Source organism: Lepisosteus oculatus, chromosome 13 (genome assembly GCF_040954835.1).
Source record: "Lepisosteus oculatus isolate fLepOcu1 chromosome 13, fLepOcu1.hap2, whole genome shotgun sequence".
NCBI lineage: Eukaryota > Metazoa > Chordata > Actinopteri > Semionotiformes > Lepisosteidae > Lepisosteus > Lepisosteus oculatus.
Genome location: NC_090708.1, coordinates 7,429,262 through 7,448,029, shown reverse-complemented (window position 1 = coordinate 7,448,029; position 18,768 = coordinate 7,429,262). Strand labels below are relative to the sequence as shown.

Genomic DNA, 18,768 nt, shown 5'->3' with positions numbered 1-18,768 from the left:
CTTTCTTGACTTATATGTATTTTAACACGATTATTTGTACTTATTTCATGCAAGTACACACTGCATGAATAATATGAATTGAGACAGATACAGTGTATCTACTGTACAGCTTCTTGAGTAAAGTGACAAGTGAAAACTGTGGCAACGTTCTTCAAATGGATGTGAAAACCCTTAGCGTCCTATAACACTGTGTGTCTGTTCTTCGTCATAAAAAGACAGCAAAATTGGAGAATTATTTCACCGGTAAATCAGCAAATCCATATTACCATCAGCAAAGCGACGCTTCTATTGACTGTAAATCCTTAACTGTGGACAAGGAATGCACCTTTATATAATTATAGTCCATTACTCATTTGCAATTACAGTTGGAATGATGTCATATGAAAGTCCATCTTGAAAACATCTAGCAATTTGTCTGAGCAGAACAAGACATTTGTTTCATGTGCAGTTGCGGGCTGAATCTTCTACCTGCAGACGTGTTACAAATATCACTTACCATCTAGTTAATATACATAAAAATAATAGATCACCTCCCCAACGCAGGATCGCTCTCTTATCGACTTGTTGCTATGGTACGGAACGTGGATACACACGTGACGTACTTTTTTATCTTCCAGCAACCTGGGTTTCTTACAGTTTGTTGAGTGCGCGACCCAAATGGAAATCTTACAGCTGGTGCATTGAATATCGCGGGTATTAACTAAACTGGTCTAAACGAGCCTCACCTATCTGCCCGTTTTGCCCCGAAACAGAGCCACAGCACCTCCGCAAACAGCGTTGCCAAGCTTAATGAATACAGGACACAGGAGAGAAAATAGACGGAAGCGTTCGTAGGTTTAGCCTGAAGGCGGCGCGGCGAAGCCAGAAAAATTAGCCCTGACGCTTCACGTTGTGCCAGAACACAAAAAGCCGGGTGAAAAAATAGAAGATAATTCACGTACGCCAGCAGCTATAAGTTCTTTTGCTATTTTGTTTGAAGCTGGCTGGGTAAGCGTTGGATTTCTTGTTCTTCTTTAGAGTTCTCCCGTTTTCCTCCTTATATGCAACGTTGCAAACGTGGGTTGGGCTTTTTTAGTCTACATGCATTACAATGTACTGCTCGGAAATGGCAGGGTCTTTTTGTCCTACTTGTATGTAGCCCACACAAAGGTATTGTGGCTGCGATTAAGAGACAAAGCAGGTGTGCTAATCTAAAATGGTATGCACGTAGTTCTTTTTTCTTATTTATCTACGTTTCTGCCCTTGAGTTGCTTGGCACGGTGGAACAGTGTTTAACAGCTGGGCTCGGAATAAATGCAATGCTGTGAAAACTTGAGTAGTTTAATCTCGTTACAGTGTTTCCACTAGAACAGGATGGGTCAGAAGGGACTGGAGGAAAGTTTTAGCGTGTGGGACTAACGCGTAGTTTGCACATTCCTTCTGTTAGTAATACAAATATAACTTGAGTGCGTAATTCTGCATTAAAGGGAGAAAACTCTTGTGGACAATAATGTACTATATTTCAGTGATGTGATCAAACAATTCCCGGAAGAACAGGAAAAACTGAAGGCAATTTACAAATCCGTTTTAGTTTCATTCTTATCTACGACCTCACGCCTTCCTGGGTGAATTTGATCTGAGACGAACTAAAGTGATTTGATTTTAAGTAGGCTACAATCTATTTGACGAGTGATTTTAGAGACCTTAGTACTCTCATTTAAAAGTACATATATCTGTTTGGCACACTTGAAGATCTCATTTAAAGATTTTTCAAATAATCTTGGCATTGCAGTGTCATGAAAAAAGAGATTTTAACTAGTGGTCTGAATCTTTATAATACGTTTCTTCGTTGTTTTAAATGCCATGCATTTCGATGATTCTTGCAAAACAAAGGTGAATGACCAGCAGACAGTAAGCTTCGCAAAGATTTAATGAAATGGTAGGCGACAAACATCTGCAACTTCAAAATTCGTAATCAACTGTTACTCTTAATATAGGGTAGTAACACATAGTACAGTACTTACTGTACTTACAGTTGAATAGCCGACTGAGAAAGAATGGTGTCATTAGTGTTTATTCTAAAATGACGAAGAATAATAGAACTAGCCATTGCACGAATGCAAAATATCACAGTCATTGCATGTGAGAGGAATTTTGAACTGTAGCACGCGATTCCTCCACTCGTTGGAAAATATAATGGAGACACTTGATTTTGGACCGCGAGTTACTGTGGCACACCGTGTTTCTGCGTCAAATCGCAAAATGCAAGCAAGAGAACCTAAAGACTGCAGGAATGGCTGCAGTCCTTGCTTGTGCTTGCGGTTTAAGAGGAAGCTGCGGCGAAAAACGGAAAAAGGTTTTAACATAAGGGCTTACTTCCCTATGCGGGTAATTTAATTGAGTTAAAAGCGGCATCACTACTAGTTTGAGATATTGTACTGTACGTGCAATAGCGTTTTCTTCACCCTTCACAGCTCTTGCGATGTACCTTGTTTTAATTTGATCTTCTGGCGGGGGGTCGGAACTTTGAGAATATAAAACTACTATCCATGTAGTGTCGCCCCGCAGACAGCATTGGTGGTTCTGTGCTGGATAAAGTGCTGACAGGATGGGGGGGTAGAGGAACTAGAACGACCCATCTCGTCCGTGACAATCAAAGGTCACTTAAGGACCAACCGCATTCACTGTTTTCGCATGGAAAAATCTTTCAAGACGCTCTTTTTAACGGCATCCAAATAAAAAAAGAAAAAGAAATCTGCAAAAGAGTCACTTTATAATTCTTCTCCCTCTGATGACCACAAAATATTTATTGAAAGAAAGAAGCCGGTTTTAGGTTTACAGTAAGAAGTCACTGTCACCATCTTTTCTGTTTGCTTTGTTGTAATTTTAACTACACGCTGAATTCAGGAGATGTGTTTTGCTCTGAAGCAGTATGTAAGGGCCTTACCCTTTGGCCCAATGCTTGTGTGTAATCCTTTAGTTTGCCATTGCTGTGGAATACACAAAATGTTACATTTATAAAGATTTCTTCTTCTTATGAACCATGTAACCTTGGTTTGTGCATTGATATATATTTGTATACACTTGAATTATTGTATCATAGACTGTATAGTACACATGCAATTTGCCCTGTTATGTGCATACAGTATGTGTATGCTTCCTGTGTCTTAAGAAATACGTGTGTTCATTAATTAATTGAAGAGAATTAAATGCCGTCAAAGGCAGATCTGCTGTGTTGGAACTATTTTTTTTAATAGTCTTTTGAAGAAATCTCCTTAACAAGCTTGTCATGAGAAGCTAAAGGAAATGCTGAAATCACAAGATGACAAATAATTCAGATAACACATTGCACACTAAGTAAATGTTAAATCTGAATTACTAGGTCACATTGTATGTAATTCTTGTTGAGTTTGATTAATGATTATCCCAGCTGCGGAAAAAAACAATGAACACTGGCCAGTTGTGTGAAAACACTGGGGAAATGTGGATCTGATCCCTTCTTTTTTTTCCTGGGGTAGCAGTGATCAAAGTGGATCAGATAGCAAGTCATAAGCGAGTATACTAACAAAGTAATGTAATTTCTGTTGAAATCCCAATGGTACCAAGAATTTCTATCCAACTTTGTAGCTTATTGAAAACTACCTCAAATGGGGAGGGTGTGTTAAGCAGTATTTCACCTCTGATCCTGACGCAGTTTAAAATATTAAGGGAGTATTCAAGGGAAAAAAAAACGTGTGCAACAGAAAATAGGTAGTGACAATTGGAATGTAGTCTTGAGATCTGAATATGCCTATAACATACTTTAAGACATTACACTAATACTGTACATTTATTTAAATCTGTGTAATTACAGAGAAGGTATACTTTTTTGTTGAAAATGTAAGTAAATGTAATTATTACTTAGGCTTGCAGTACTTAAGAAGGTATGTGTTATTCAAAGAAATGCAAACTGTACAATGGAGGTGTAAATTTGTATTCTAGAACTCTAGTGTTGTAAACTGTACTGCTTGACACTTTTTACAAGTGTTGTGTAAGTGTGCCCTTTTCACAGGACAATCCTGACTTTCAGATGAAGGGTGATGCTGATACTGTCTGACCACAGCTCGTGGAATTGTACAGAGCTGTAACAGTGCAAAACGTGGCATTGTAGTTCTAGGGCTTAGCTGGCAGAGGTTCAAGAGAAAATTGTACACACGCGTACCAGCACAGTGTTTCATGTGAAAAGTGGTGTGTCTGAGTCTAAATTAACCAGTCTTGTCAATTTTGTTTTCCACCATGAGTATTTATGTGAAATACTGTACTACAGTATCATAATACTGTTATCTGAAAGAGCGAAAGAGTTGTAACAATTTTGTCAATATTATATTGAGATATAAGATATTCAGAATTTTCTTCTGCCAATGGATCCATAGGTTTGTGATTTATAAGTGGTATCAGGATCACAATAACCTTTTGCCAAGTACTGTACATTTAACGTACAAGGACTTTACTCCAGTTTACTTAGTGCTGCAAAACATTCTACATATAGCATACACAACAAGGCAATAGATATCATTAAGACAGTGTACATAAATGAATCTTTTAAAATACCAGGTGGGTCTGGTTTTAATAGGCTGGTAGTGTCTTCCTGAGAGACATTTATGAAATGGGTGGTAACCTGGGTTGGAGGGGTATTCAGCAATCTTTCCTGCCTGCTTCTCTGTGCTGGAATTGTAGAAACCACCAGTGGAGGACAGCTGATGAGCACTGCAGTTTGCTTTGGGAGCAGGCAGACGTGTTGCCACACCCAACAGTTATAGAGGCTGTCCAGATGCTCTCAGTAATGGCTCTGTAAAACTGTAATCAGAATTGGTTGAGATGCACCAAAGTTTTTCAGTTGGTGCAAAAAGTACATTCCCTGCTGTGCTTTCTTCTGACACTGGTGATTTTCACGTCCCATTTAAGGGTATTAGAGATCATAATTTCAAAAACCTTAAAGGATTCCACCACACACACAGCCACATCATTGATTACCAGTGAGAGAGGTTTTGGAGAATGTTTCTGGAAATTCCAACCACCATTTCAACAGTTTTAAGGATATTCAGCTCCAGAGGGTTGTTAGCATACCATGATATCTTCAATTATTGTTTTGTATAAGCTTGGCTGATATGCTTAAATGTAGTCTGTGTGGTTCCGAAAATGACTTGCGTGGCGCTGATTGAAATAAACAGTCAATGTTTGGGCTTGACTGACAGGGCTAAAAGGCTTGAAGCTCCAGCTGTGGTGTGTGACTGAGTGGCCAGTCTCTTTGCACCACCTAGTTTATGCTATTGGCTGATTGGCAAAATCAGGCCTAGCTTGTCTCTTTTTGGCATAAAGAAATGTGCAGAACCTCTGAATGTGGATTTCGGCTGAGTTATGTGTTATTCCAGTTCTTTCTCTCTGTTGGCCATGTGCAATACTTTTTGGAGAAGAATGGTTACAAATTGAGGTGCCAAAATGAGATTAAATTCAATGTTTAGATGATGCAGAAATTCTGTTTAAAAGATAGTCACACATTGTTTTAGGTTCTGAAATTCTTTATTTAGCCAGTTAGGCTAAGTCAATTGAGAATACACTCTCATTTGCAATGTCAGACTGGCCCAGAGGCTTCCCTTATTGTATTATTATTTTTAACTGCACAAAAAGCTGCAGTCATTTCAGGCAGATGCTTTTTTTCAGATAACTGTTAGCTTTTTTTCAGTTAACTGACATAAATCAGTGAAAAAAATAATCAAGTACAGGGGTTTCCATTTGTATGCTGTGGTGGACCAGATTGGATTTAAAGGTTCTTCACGCAGGCCATATGTATCACACAGTAAGTTATCTAAATGTTAGGCACAGCCATTACATAGTTTCTTAGTTTTCATAGTTTCATTTGTACTGTTTTACGTTATATGTATTTATTCTACGGTGCAATACCTCACTTTAACATGGTATTTAGAAGTCTTTGCATCTTGATTAGTAGCCATCAACATCACCTGTAAATTCTGCTTGAGGAAGTGATATGATTAACACAGAGCTTGTGATGATAAGTGAGAAGCAGCTCACCTTGTTTTTTAATCGGGAAAGAAAACTGGCAAAAGGCAAAGATATACAGTAGGGATGTCATCCAACAATATACGAACAGAACAAAATTCACTGCTACAAGCCCTATGGCAATGGTTAGCTGCTATACAAATCAAATATATCTTTCCAGCTTTCCATTAACTTTTACAAACAAATATGCATTTCTCCACTCCCCTTGAACCACACAGCTCTATTTTTCTTTCACTTAGTAGCATAATTATAAGCCCTTTAATAACATGTTCAGGAATCATTTAAACAATCTCGAGGTACTGCTCCAGTGAGACAGTAGTGGTTCAGTTACTGATATTGCTGCAAAATTCAGAGGAGGATTTTTGGAAAAGTGTGTATACAGGTCTCATAGTGTCAATTTTTCCCACGCTGCTCTTTTGCAAAGAGAAGCCTTTGTGAGACAGGTTCTGTAACATCATTAAAAAAGGGTGTTGTGATTGGATAGAGCTAGAGAACCACTGGGACTGCTGTGTGTCTGACACTAGTACAATAATATCACCAGACATGCCTGCTTCGTCTGTGGGCTGATGGCTCAGCCTGGAACACCAGTGCTTGCTAAACACGTGGGCTTGGTGGATTAAATGTGTGACAGCCCAGGTCTAGTATGTAGGAGAGCCAGTTGATCAAAGGCTACTTCCAGAGCTAAACGCATTAAAATCTACTTTTACACAGGTAGACACACATTTGGTCTGAATTTGTGGCAAGGTCTTCTTTTTCAGAAAATTTTACACCATGTCATCATACTATGTTGCTGCCTTTTCTTCTATGATTAGCCTGTAGTGTGGCTGGGAAACACTGATTTGAGCAGGAGCCTGTTACTGAGCTGAAATTAAACTTCAGACCATTCTGCATCCCAGTACGTGCTGCTGTGCTTGCATTGCACAACTCTTAGGTCCTGAGATAGACCACCTTGTTTGCGGTGAACTTCGTGTTACCTTGGATTTTCTGTGGGTATTTGATTTTTTCTCACACCTCCCAGACATACTGGGTGACTTCTAAAAAAGTCTGTTCTGTTCTATAAGTACCAAGGGAGGGCTCTCTCTCTCAGCCCTTTTTGAAATAGCACTGTTACAGGGCTAACACCCATATATTTTGTATGATGTTTAGATGAAGAAGAAAAGAAACTCTGCGTGTTCCTTTGCACCCTGCATTCTTACTCTGAGCTTGGTAGATTGTACTGTTGCAATGATAATGATGCATCACTTCTGTCTCTACAGGAGTCCTTATTTATAGTATGATGCTCCAGCATGAACTAAGTAGTTCTCTACTGCTATACTGTATTGGAGCATAATGCTAGAGGCCTCATAAGCACGTTTTGGACATTTGCATGCTGAATTCAGTGGTGAGGGAAGTATTAAAACTGAAGTTCTATAAGAATGCATAACCAGAAAACAAAATTGTTTTACCCTATTTATTTAGAACTGTATCACTCTGAAGAAAAATGCAAAGATGATTTAAAAAATTGATCTTGAAACTGTGGCAATTGTTTTTTTTCCTTAATATTTTTAAAAAACATTTATTAAATTTTGCATTTCTGCTTTATGCCAGCAAAGCCCTCCAGTTGAAGGAAATGGAAAGGAGATGAATGCACACTTCAGTTATTCACTTTTCACAGGAGACTTAATATCTCACCTACAGTACACTAGCTAGATATCAAGAGCTTTGAAACAGCAGAAGATTCCCACATAGCATATTAAGATGCCTTAATGGCCCTTTTCCTGGAAATTCTAGAAATATCCTCTCCAGAATATCTGGACAGGATTTTGTGTGTAAGATGTGTGATCGCCGATTAAAATATGTATGATTTAAAATGCCTTTGTCACTGTTGTTTATATGTTTTGTTCTACAGCTGGCTTACGGGATATAGGGATTTAGAATTTTGTAATGTACAATATGAAGCAGAAGATTTTAAAGTACTCAAACCGTACATAAAAGTGGGTCATCCTTTTAGGAAGTTCCTGGCGTCACAAGCAAATTACATGTTTGAGACACGTTGGCATGGGAACCATGTAATTTTCTAAGACTCAGATGTTTGTGCGCTTTTCCCAGTGCATCCATTAGGCAACCTGTTATTTTCATTCTGCCCAGGTCATCATAAACTGAAGGCTTGCCTTTTTGCTCTCCATAAAATAAAGACCGGATGTGAATGAGTTGTGTGATATAAGAACATTTTACTCATCTGCATTTTGTATTTACAGGTGGAGGCAAGAGCAGGTGGAAGTATGATAGGCTAACACAGATGTGCAGAAGAATGGTTGCTCGGAATCGGTTTATTTTACTGCTGGTTGTGGCAGCCCTCTTGGCTATCCTCAGCCTCAGTCTTCAGTTCTGTAAGTTAGTCTCCTGTTGTTTCATGTTTCATACTGAGAAAACTGTGTCATTATGATAGTCTGTGTATACTGTATGTGCAAATGTATGGACACATGAGTGTGTTATGGAAATAATCTAGGATTTCACTGTCCCTGTAACCTTATTTTCACAACGTATTGCTGAAGCATGCCTTGTTCAGGCTTTATACAGAAGCCTCCAACTGGAGTTTCTTTCTATTTTGTTTTACCTTGGTGTGAAATGATTTTAAATTTTTAAGTTTTTTGATGCTGTGAAAAAGACTGATACATGAAACTTTTTTTTTCCATTTTATACCAGCTAGTCATCCACACTTCCATCACAGGGAGAAAATGGAGCAGGCAATATTTTTGCTGTGCAAGAATAGATTTGGAACTTGTCAGTTAAAATAATGCTGGAACTATGTTATCTTAAAATCATCACTCATCTGTTATTTGGTTTTGAAGCAGGGTGCATGAAGACAATTAAACCAAATAAGTAGGGCAATAGTTACTTTCCTTGTCTAGACCACTCTGTGCACTATACTGTGCTGTGGAGGCTCCAGTGGTGGTATTGATTTTTGTTTTCCTGTGGATAAGAGATAATGTAGACTTTATTGCTTACATTGCATCGATAAAAGTACTGCTTTTATTTTGCTGCTGGGGATGTTCTACATTAGGTATCAAACTTGCATCCTTGAAGGGAATAAGCGCATAAATTTACGTGCAACTTTTGAACTTTCCTGTCTATTTTTAAAGGGTGTTGTGTTTTCCTACAAGTACATTGCACATATGCTCTGTGTAGATACAATCTTCCTTAAATACAGACCCCTTTCTGTGATGTGCTGTAAATCACAGTTGCTATGTTATTGACATCATTAGACAAAACAAAAGTCTTAATATTGTGGTTCCAAATACCATTAAAAATGGGCTGCTAGTCATTAGTATGTGGATTCTTTGTGACAAGATTTAAAAAGAAATAACATTATTTTTTGTTTTCAATTGACTGTAATGGTGGTGCCTTCTTATTTTTGCCTTAAAAGTACTACAGTATTTAAATTAAACTGAAATTCTGCTTATGGACGTATAACCCAGCAAGAACTATGATACAAAAATCTAGCTGAATGCTGTAATTTTAATCAGGGTATGCATTATGAATAGCTAGATGCCCCCCTTCACACAGTCTCCTCATCATGTACTGTATTCAGAAAGTAGTATTCTAAGGATCTTTCTTTTATGCTGTGACTAACTTTATTTGCTCCTGGTTGTTGTTTTCTTCCTCCCACAGTACCCTACGCAGCGTGACCCCTATATACATTGCCACACACTTCTGCTGGCCTTGAAATAATGCTGGATTTCAAGAAACTCTCAGCAGTGGATGATATAATGCATGCAGCGCTGAAGGCACAATGCAATAAACAGAATAATTAGATTCTTATTTATTTCATAGCTTTTGTCCGCCATCCCTTTCATATTCCATCATCTTTCTTTAACCTTCACTTGAAAATCTGTATTTAAGCTGTCTCCAGCTCACAGATGCATGTGGCACATACTGCAGCACAGTGTGTTGAACACCGTTTCTTAAACAATCTTAACATTCAGGAAAGTAAAAGAGCTGGGGTGTCAGCATGAAAAACAAGGCTAGGTAGCTTGCCTTAGAGTTCTACATCCCTTTGTGTAAAAATGTGCCTCCAGTATCCTCTGGATTTCAGCTTTGATTCTGAAGAAGTCAATGCATGCTTGAAGGTAGCATCGCAGTCTTCGGTGTTCAACAGTCACCAGTCAAAGATTCAAATATTTTAGCCTGTCAGAACAGAACATTGCTTTAAATCCAGGAATGTATCTGCTTTCTCTCCTTTGTGCTGATTCCAAAGAATCAATATTTTGTTTTGTAAGATGGTGGCCACAATTGTACACAATGTTCTCACTGAGGTCTTACTAGTTCATTGTACAATTTTGATGTAACACCCCTTTCTTTAAATTCTACACTTTGTAAATATTTGCTGGATTTTCCACCTTGCATCAAACATACTACGTAATGTAGGTGTTTGTCTGCCATCCTTAAAAAAAACACCTTTCAGTGTCTTAGACTTATCCTTAAAACATGATGGGTAAGTTGAATTGAAGGGCCTCCTGTTGTTTCTTTACAGGTCCTAAAACAACATTATAAATAAAATATTTGCAAAGCTACAAGCATAAATGGAATTTCAAAGAAGTAGTAATTTAAATATTCACGTATCAACATCATTCTCTGCTTTAGCATTTTTGCCCATGACTGTCATTCAGCAGAATTAGACTTCCTGTGATAGTAAACATTATTTATTAAAAGGAGTAAGACTTTCTTTTGGATATTTTGATTTGTGTTTCTCGGATGTAAACCAAATAGTGGAAAGGTGTTAAGTTTTTTAATCACACAAAAAATAAAAATACTGTACGTCAGGCTAAAACCCACAAATAAAAAATGTGCTTTATCGATGAAACTCTAGTTTTACAGATAGTTTTTGAATAATGCGGCATTCATGTTCCTTAAAAATTGATGATGTTTTTATGTTCATACTAAAAGTTTTTTTAAAACTAAATTATTGTTAATGCTTATTGGATTTGTGTAAAACGTGAAGATAAGAGTTAGTGGTGGGTAAAGAATGATGTGGAAAATGCAGGTGTCATGTGCCTAGAAATTAATTTGGACACTGGAATGGTTTTTGCTCTGTTTACTCTCAATGAGCCTTTTAATTGCCATTTATTAAGTGTTGTAGATAACATTACACATGTTTTGCTGTTACAAATGTTTTAAGGGTTCTAGGCAATTAATTGTGGATTTTTCTATTAATTGTACGTTAAGGTTGACCAGTTTGTTGTTATTTTATTTTAAGTAACTTTAACAATGTTTAACTGACAAATTCTTTGTGTTGAGTTTGTTTTTAAAGGTGTTTTTCACATAGCAGTTTACTTTGTTTTAGGGTTTTATTGCTTTTGAGATTGTATGTAATATAACCATAATGTACAGACCAAGAAGATAGACATTTTATACACGTATTTAGAAAGTGTGTGACTTATTCATCCCAGCAGATGGCTGGGTATGCCCACCATATATCATCTCAAACACTGTCAAGTTGTCTGTCGCTGGCTGTGCTCAAGCATGTTAAAGAAAGAAGTAATTTGTCCTAAATAAGAAGCCTATATTCAGGACCATTACACCAAATACAACCACATTAAAGAGTGCATGAAATCAAGAACTACCTGTACTCATATAAAAGATAATTATGCAGATTTTATCCATAGAAGTATTTTTGGAAAAAAAATCTAAAATGCTTACCAGAGATGAAGAGTATCTGTATCTGTGAGACGGGGACTACAACCTTTCAGTAAAGCCAAGAAGACAAAACAGCTACAGAACTGTATCATTAGTGGTATTTGAAAGGATCTGGGAGAGTCAAAACAGTCCTCCCTTTCAACTGTTTGTACACAGTTTACCTTACTTTTCTGCACCATATAATTTTAGAGAGTCATACTGCTTGGCATAGATTATCATCTGCCTCTAAATGTAAGTGTGAGGTGACTCTAGAGAAGAGGCCAGGATATTTTATAGGTCATTTTAAATCATTAATGCTTAAAGATGATCAATTTAATTGATTGTATTTTAATGCAGTCAGTTAAACTACTTGGAATTTATTGATCAGTTAGGCAAGCAATTTGTTAAATTAGATTTCTGTTCCAAATGATATAGAAATTATTGCAATTGGTAAATCACCCACCGATAAATCAATTTTTTAATCATTTGGTGATATACAGGTGACCTATAAAATCTATAGAACATGCTGGATTGGAGCTCTCCAGGAGCAGGGTAGCAGTGGATGACTGTAGAGACATGGTCCTATTTATACTGACAACTATTTGCGCTAAGATGGTTGACTGGGTTGCATGGTGGGTAAACCCCATAGCCTTTAAACAGTCCTTGTTTGTTTAGAGGGATGTTCCAGGGAAATGAATACTTTGGTGTGTACATTTCTTCTACAAACATTAGTGGCTATGGGCCTGTAGAGAAATGGAACTTGGTGAGCCTGATGAATCCAATGGCACCTCTCATTTGTCACCTTTTTGTTTTTTTTGTTCCTCTGATGTTGAAGAGAATCTATTGTCACTTTACCAAGACATTGTAAATAGCAAATAGTGCATCTTGCATCCCTATTTGTCCCTCTCAGTGTCACATTTATGCCCTTGTAACATGGGATTCCAAGCATACAATATCTTATATTGATACAAATCCAGACGAAATAGTTACTTGTTCTGCTTCGCTGAAAATCCAAACTTTTTATTTCATGCACTCGCCTTTCATTTGTCTTCTGAAATGTAGCTTGTCAGTGCTTTGAGGCTGAAATTGAACAGTCTGTGTTGTAGATGATCCCTCCCAGAGATACTGGCTGTCAACACTTAATCATTGGTATTCATCATGCAAGTATTTATTGGTTCTAAACGTCATAGCCTTGGCCAGTTTTCTGGGGCTTTTGCTTTGAGGTGAAGCATCTATATGAGGCACATAACAGAAAATCCATTCTCTGTTTTAATTCTCTTTTTAATATCTCTTTGCCCTCCAGTAATTCAGTAGTAAAAGGCAAGTTAGAATGACCTTTTATTTTATTGGCTTCTCAAATTAGGGAAAAACATGAATAATTAATATAACAATATATAATCATTATAATTAAATACTGTTTATGTTTTAGTAGTGCTTTTTAGCTCAGTTTTCATCCCTAAGAGGATATAGGAGGGAACTTACTTCATCTGCGGCTATTCAGTCTCTCCTTGGTTGACACACAGCAGCCATTATGCACCAGCGTCCCAACTACGCAGTAGAAGTTGTAGTTACGCACTGATGAGTTTGTGTTGAACTATGGGGAAAACCAGCAGTAACCTGGTTTTGCTTAGATCTGATTCCTGTAATGACCATGCCCAGCCTTGCTGAGCTTCTGAGATCTGATATCAAGCCACAAGGTTGCAATGCTGCTGTTGCAGTTGTTGTACAGTAAAGTAAAAAAAAACAACAACAACTTTGACCCCTTGTACCTCTAAAAGATGCTGGATTCATTTCACCTTTGTCCTTTCAGTTTTAAGAGAGTATGCATCCTCTGGAATTAAATAATGGGAAATGTTTACCAATTTGTACTGTAGTAATCACTTTCAGGAAACTGATCATTTCTTGCTTAATTAAATTTCTTTCTCAGTTGAATATCTTGTCATTTATCTTTCAAAGCTGGTGGTGCATTTGATGACTGTATTTGTATCGTTTATTCATTTAATAACTTCTGTCCTCAAAAATAGCCTGTCTACAAATCATCTCTACATTGGATTTTTTACCAATTTCAGGTCTCGCTGTTGTTACTTCTGTTTCTCTTCACAGTTCAGTTTCTGGGTATTTGAGCTGTAAGCAATGAAATCATATGTAATGAGTATTAACTGTACTGTAGCATGTGAAATGTATAAGCAAGTGGAATATTGATAATTCAGTCCATTGTTTTCTTACAGTTGTTATAAGATTACTAATGGAGACCTTTTTCTGTGTCAGCTGTGTCCAGTTGTGGTCCCAGAGGGACTGTTTTTGAAGGATTTCTATGTGTCTTTAAAGCTCTGGTACCCCAAGAGCTGGTAGACGTTGAGCTTGATTTGTTTTCTCTTTAGCCAATTATAAGCTGATGTAGGTCATGAAGGGCCAAGGTGAAAAAGAAAACCTGCAGAAAAGTGGCCCTGCATGGATCAAGATTGGACATCCCTGATGTAGACTTTTGAAACACTTTAATTTTAGTATTGCATTATAGTAAAGTGTAATTTGATTTATACACCTGTATGCATGTACATTCTTGAAGTGCTATATTGAATAATAAGGTGTGTATCTGGAGTAATAGCAAAGTGTATTTGCAGTGTATATTTTGCCTTTGCAGATAATTGAAAGGTATCTCTTCTCCCAACTGTCCCCAGTAAGTAAATGGATACCGTAACTGGCCCTTTTTAGTTTTACTCTTTGTTGAGCTACCGTACTACTGTTCTCATTAATGTACTTTTTAAACATAAATACATAAAAAGCCTAAAGACGTAGAAACACATAGCTAGGGAGGAGTGTAAATCTAGCTTGGGTAATTAAAGTTCCAATGCAATTACTGGAATTAGAATGCCTATTCTTAAAGTAGCATTTTGAACAAAGCTTTATCGGTAGATGATCTCTCAGAACATGTAACATGCTTTTTATCTGATATTGAGATATTTCCTTCAGACATTGTTCTGTTTTCACTCCACTGAACAGATTATAGTATGTGGCATAACTTTTGCTGTTCACCATCTGGGAGATATGCAAAGCAGATGGGATGCCTCTAAATAACAGAACTCAATGTCACTTTTAGGAAGTGTGAGTTGGCTTTAGAGGCTTCACTTTAGTGAACAGATGTAGGAGCTGGGCTTCCCATGTCGTTTGCCAGACCATCTTATTCTCGCCTTTGCTGCAGGAATAAGCTGAAGCTGCAGAAGAACAGGCGTGGTACATTCCAGGTTGTGGCTGGTACATGGAACTGGGGGAGGAGGGAAGGCTGCTTGTAAACTAGGCTAACAGGCATGCACTGAAATATTACCAGCTGTGGCGCTATGGCAGCCTGCTGGATAAATTAGGTCCAGCACTTTGACTAGTTCTAATCTGGCAACTGAGTTGGTATTTCTACTTGGGATTTTCCTGATCTGCATGAGGGTATGGAACATTGTTTTTGCATTATGTGGTAAAATCTCACTATATTGTAGAAAATGATCATTTCTGTTCCCCATTAAATATGTTATGTGTTGAAGGGTCATTGTTTAACGTGCTACAGTATGTATGTAGATTGTTGTCTTTGACTTCATTATACATTGTTTCTATATTGGATCCTAAGTATATTCCCTAAATTTGCTAAAATGTGGTAGAAAAGCCATTTATAAAATAAAGAAGTCAAGAGGAGTCCTAACTGAGTATCACTTGAGTATTACCTGGGCTGGGCTTCATATCCTTTCTCAGTTTCTGAATATTTTTCCCGTTTTGAGTGACTTTAGGTCGAAAAGCAAAAACGAAAAAATATTTTAAAAGAAAGATCTGTGTGTTCAAGGAGTGTTGTAGATGCACGTCTGATATAAAACATCCTGTGAGGTTGTCATGAAACTCAATAGCTATGTTATTTGGAAAGTACAGTGCTTAGGGCTTGTCATAACATTTCTCTATGCCCTAGACTCATAGGCAACCGGACAAAGGGATTTAAAAAGATTTATTGACATTTCCAGCAATGATAATCAAGAGAGACGGCTCCCCATTGATCCGTAATTTACACCATGATAGGAAGATGGATTTCATAATACAGAAGAGTTTCTAATACAAAAGGTCTGCTTCTTCATAATGCTGGAAAACCTACTTAACAAGTTTCTGAAAAATTCAATAAAGATGAGTTTTAAAATAATTGGAAGACTTGCTGCAGTAATTACTGGCACTGTGGAATCCGAAGCAGAGAAGAGGATGAAGGAAACTCCTGAGTGTAATCAGCTCTTTCTTACACAGATGCAACGATGGAACAGGTATTCTGCATCTCTGTTGGCCATATCCATCTGTTCATCTGTCTTGGCCAGATACACAGTCATAACCAGATATTTCTGCATACTAGCAAATATTTGGGCAATTCACATTGAATTAAATGGTATCAATGAAGCAACTAAATATTCGTTTCGCATGTTAACACTGCCTCAGTCACCAAATGAAGTTTGGAGGGGCATGTTTGCTCAACTTGTGTCCAACAAGAGATTTCCAGACTCTTGCCAAATATTGTCCATATAGAAAAAAATATAGGCAGTAAGCAACATAGGGAATGAGTGAAACACTCACAAGGCCAGATTGTACTGTTCAGTTTGTGGTAATGACATGTAGACATCATCATCATGTAGGGTCTTGCTGTGTTCTTTACACTGATAGCTGAGTTTACTCAGTCTCCAGGCACATGTACTGTACAGTACGTGCGTTTGAGGTTTTGCTTAACAGTGGCATTTGTTGATACAGTTTAATTGCTGCAGGCAAGGGTGTTCACTGCTGCAAGTGGATTATATTGCATTACCAATTGAAATATAAGATGAACAGATTCTGTGCTGTCTTGTATTAATACTGTTTCTATAATCTGAGTTGAAAATATACACTCACCGAGGAGATAGATTGTCCAAATTGTAATATTTTACCACCACCACCTCATCTGGGAGGTAAGGTAGTGGCTTACCTCTGGAACTCATTCACTCCTTTATACTGATGATGTTACTAACAGTGGCAGCAGCAGAATAAGTTATGAAGTTTACAGAAACATTTTGTCCATGTTGGGCCCCAGCTGGCGGTGGCTTGCAGCTTGCAGTTGCTATGGGAGACCACGGCATTCCCACGAGAGCTTGCATATCCCTGTGTCCATCAGGATTCAGTTGGGCCACCTGTCAGTGCTTCCTTCCCCTTTTCAATCAGGCACTCAGCCGTCTCATTAATCGCCCATTTCAAGACCTGGAAAAACCTGTGGAATGGTGCTCTGACATTGAGCTACCAAGGGTGGTGTTGCCACCATCCCTGTTCTCAGAAAGCTGCCTTTCCGTCAACCCAAAAGACCATGAATCCCGAAATACAAGCCCTCCACGTCATCCTGACCGTCTTCGGATGTTGACACCAGTCCAGTGGTGTGGTGTTCCTGTCAACCTCGCCCCGACTGCCTGTTCCCCAGGCAGCTCTGTAGCTGCCAGCCCATCATCTGCCTGTGTAACAGTGTAGGTCTTTGACATCACACACTAGACATTCTCACATGACCATCGGGGAGAGAGAAAACATTTGCAGGGTTGCCTTAGTGGTGTTAGGGGCCCTCTAGTGGTGAACACACCTTCCAACCACACGCCAGCGAATATCCCAGCAGTCTTTTTTAATCTGCCACACTTCCTGCAAGCCTGGGCCCTTTCCGGAATCCAAGGGAGAAACCTGAGTCCTGCACTTTGATCTGAGTCTGTTAGTTTGACTGCGGCAGTGCACTGCAGTCAGACGTGGCTTAACGGTCTTCTCGTGTTGATGGAAAATACTTCCATACTTCATAGGCAGTGCTTTGCTATGCAGCATGACCTGTCCAGCTCAGCCAGTTAGAAGTTAGACTTGCCATGTCAAGCTCCAGATTTAAATCCAATTAATCATTAATTTTACATTCTGACAGAAACATTGAAGAACTGAAGTAAAAACACTAAAACAGACTAAAACAGTGTCTGGGTTTTGTGATAGCCAGGAAAGTGTACAGCACTACACTGAGCTTCTGGATAGTGCAGTCTGTGGCCTGGAATGCAGCTTTCTGGTGTATTATTATCTGATATGTGCAGTGGCTTGGGTAGCAATGGGGAGTAGTGGTTAGAGCTCTGTGTTCCTGCCCATCTGGTTGTGGGTTCAGATCCCAGTTTCCTTACCCACCCAAAATGGCTCTAGCAAGCCAAGTTGTATCAATTGGTGCTGAAACTTGTATGGAAAAGAACGGATATCTAATGTCTCTGAATGCAGTTGATATAAGTATGGTCTTATTCTAATACTGAAATTGACTTAGCTTTTTACTAAGTCATGACTGTCACTGTGATGTAACTTCATGTTGTTTCCCAAATAATTTAGTTTCATAAAGTTGTATTAAAGGTGATTATTAGAGCTTAGATTTAAAGCAGTTTTTTTGACAGAAGACTTTTAATGAAAGGAAGCATATTCCACTGAAAGTAATTAGCCTGCCTTTAAAATCATGTATTACAGCAGTGGTTGGTACTGTAATGACTCAGAATATAAGTGTGGGTGGCATGAGTCACACTCTGGATTGCATTGAATAGTTCTCAGCTAAAATGGATTTTTACAGAACTCTGAAATGATAAGTTATAATCAGTATAATGTTCATTAATATTCTGAACATATTGAACATTTGAATATAAATTTACACTTTTTATTCAAGCTCTGGAAGTGAACTGCTGTCATTTGTAAGATGTATTAAGTGTTTCCCTTTAAGGACTTCCTATTTGTATGTTAAGAGCAGAAGAAGAATCCATGTAAAACAATTTCAATTACAGTAAGCAACTTCACTTTGTTTTACTATTGTGATTTTTTGCAGTAGCTATTATTATGTTTTTGTATATGTTGAAAATAAGGATGGTTTACTTGGTGTTAATTTCAGTTGTGGAGGAAGATTAAACAATTTACTTTTATATACCATACTGTATATCAGTAGCACAGACCCTAACTCTGACAACTGTTGATGGATTTCCTCTGTGCCTCATTGGGTTGGTATTCATTTGCTTGTGCTTTTTGACATCAAAGTGAGTAGGAGGCCCTAGTTCAATA

General features: G+C 38.0%; 1 protein-coding gene across 1 annotated transcript in view; it reads left to right on the top strand.

Annotated features, from left to right (window-relative positions):
• The first annotated feature begins 656 nt into the window (after window positions 1–656).
• pxylp1 (2-phosphoxylose phosphatase 1) overlaps window positions 657–18,768 on the top strand; it is a 36,886-nt gene continuing 18,774 nt past the window's right edge. The window contains exons 1-2 of the mRNA XM_006637590.3: window positions 657–987; window positions 8,274–8,405. Of these exons, the coding sequence (XP_006637653.2) occupies window positions 8,315–8,405 (91 nt within the window). The 5' untranslated portion in view covers window positions 657–987; window positions 8,274–8,314. The remainder of the gene's footprint in view (window positions 988–8,273; window positions 8,406–18,768) is intronic.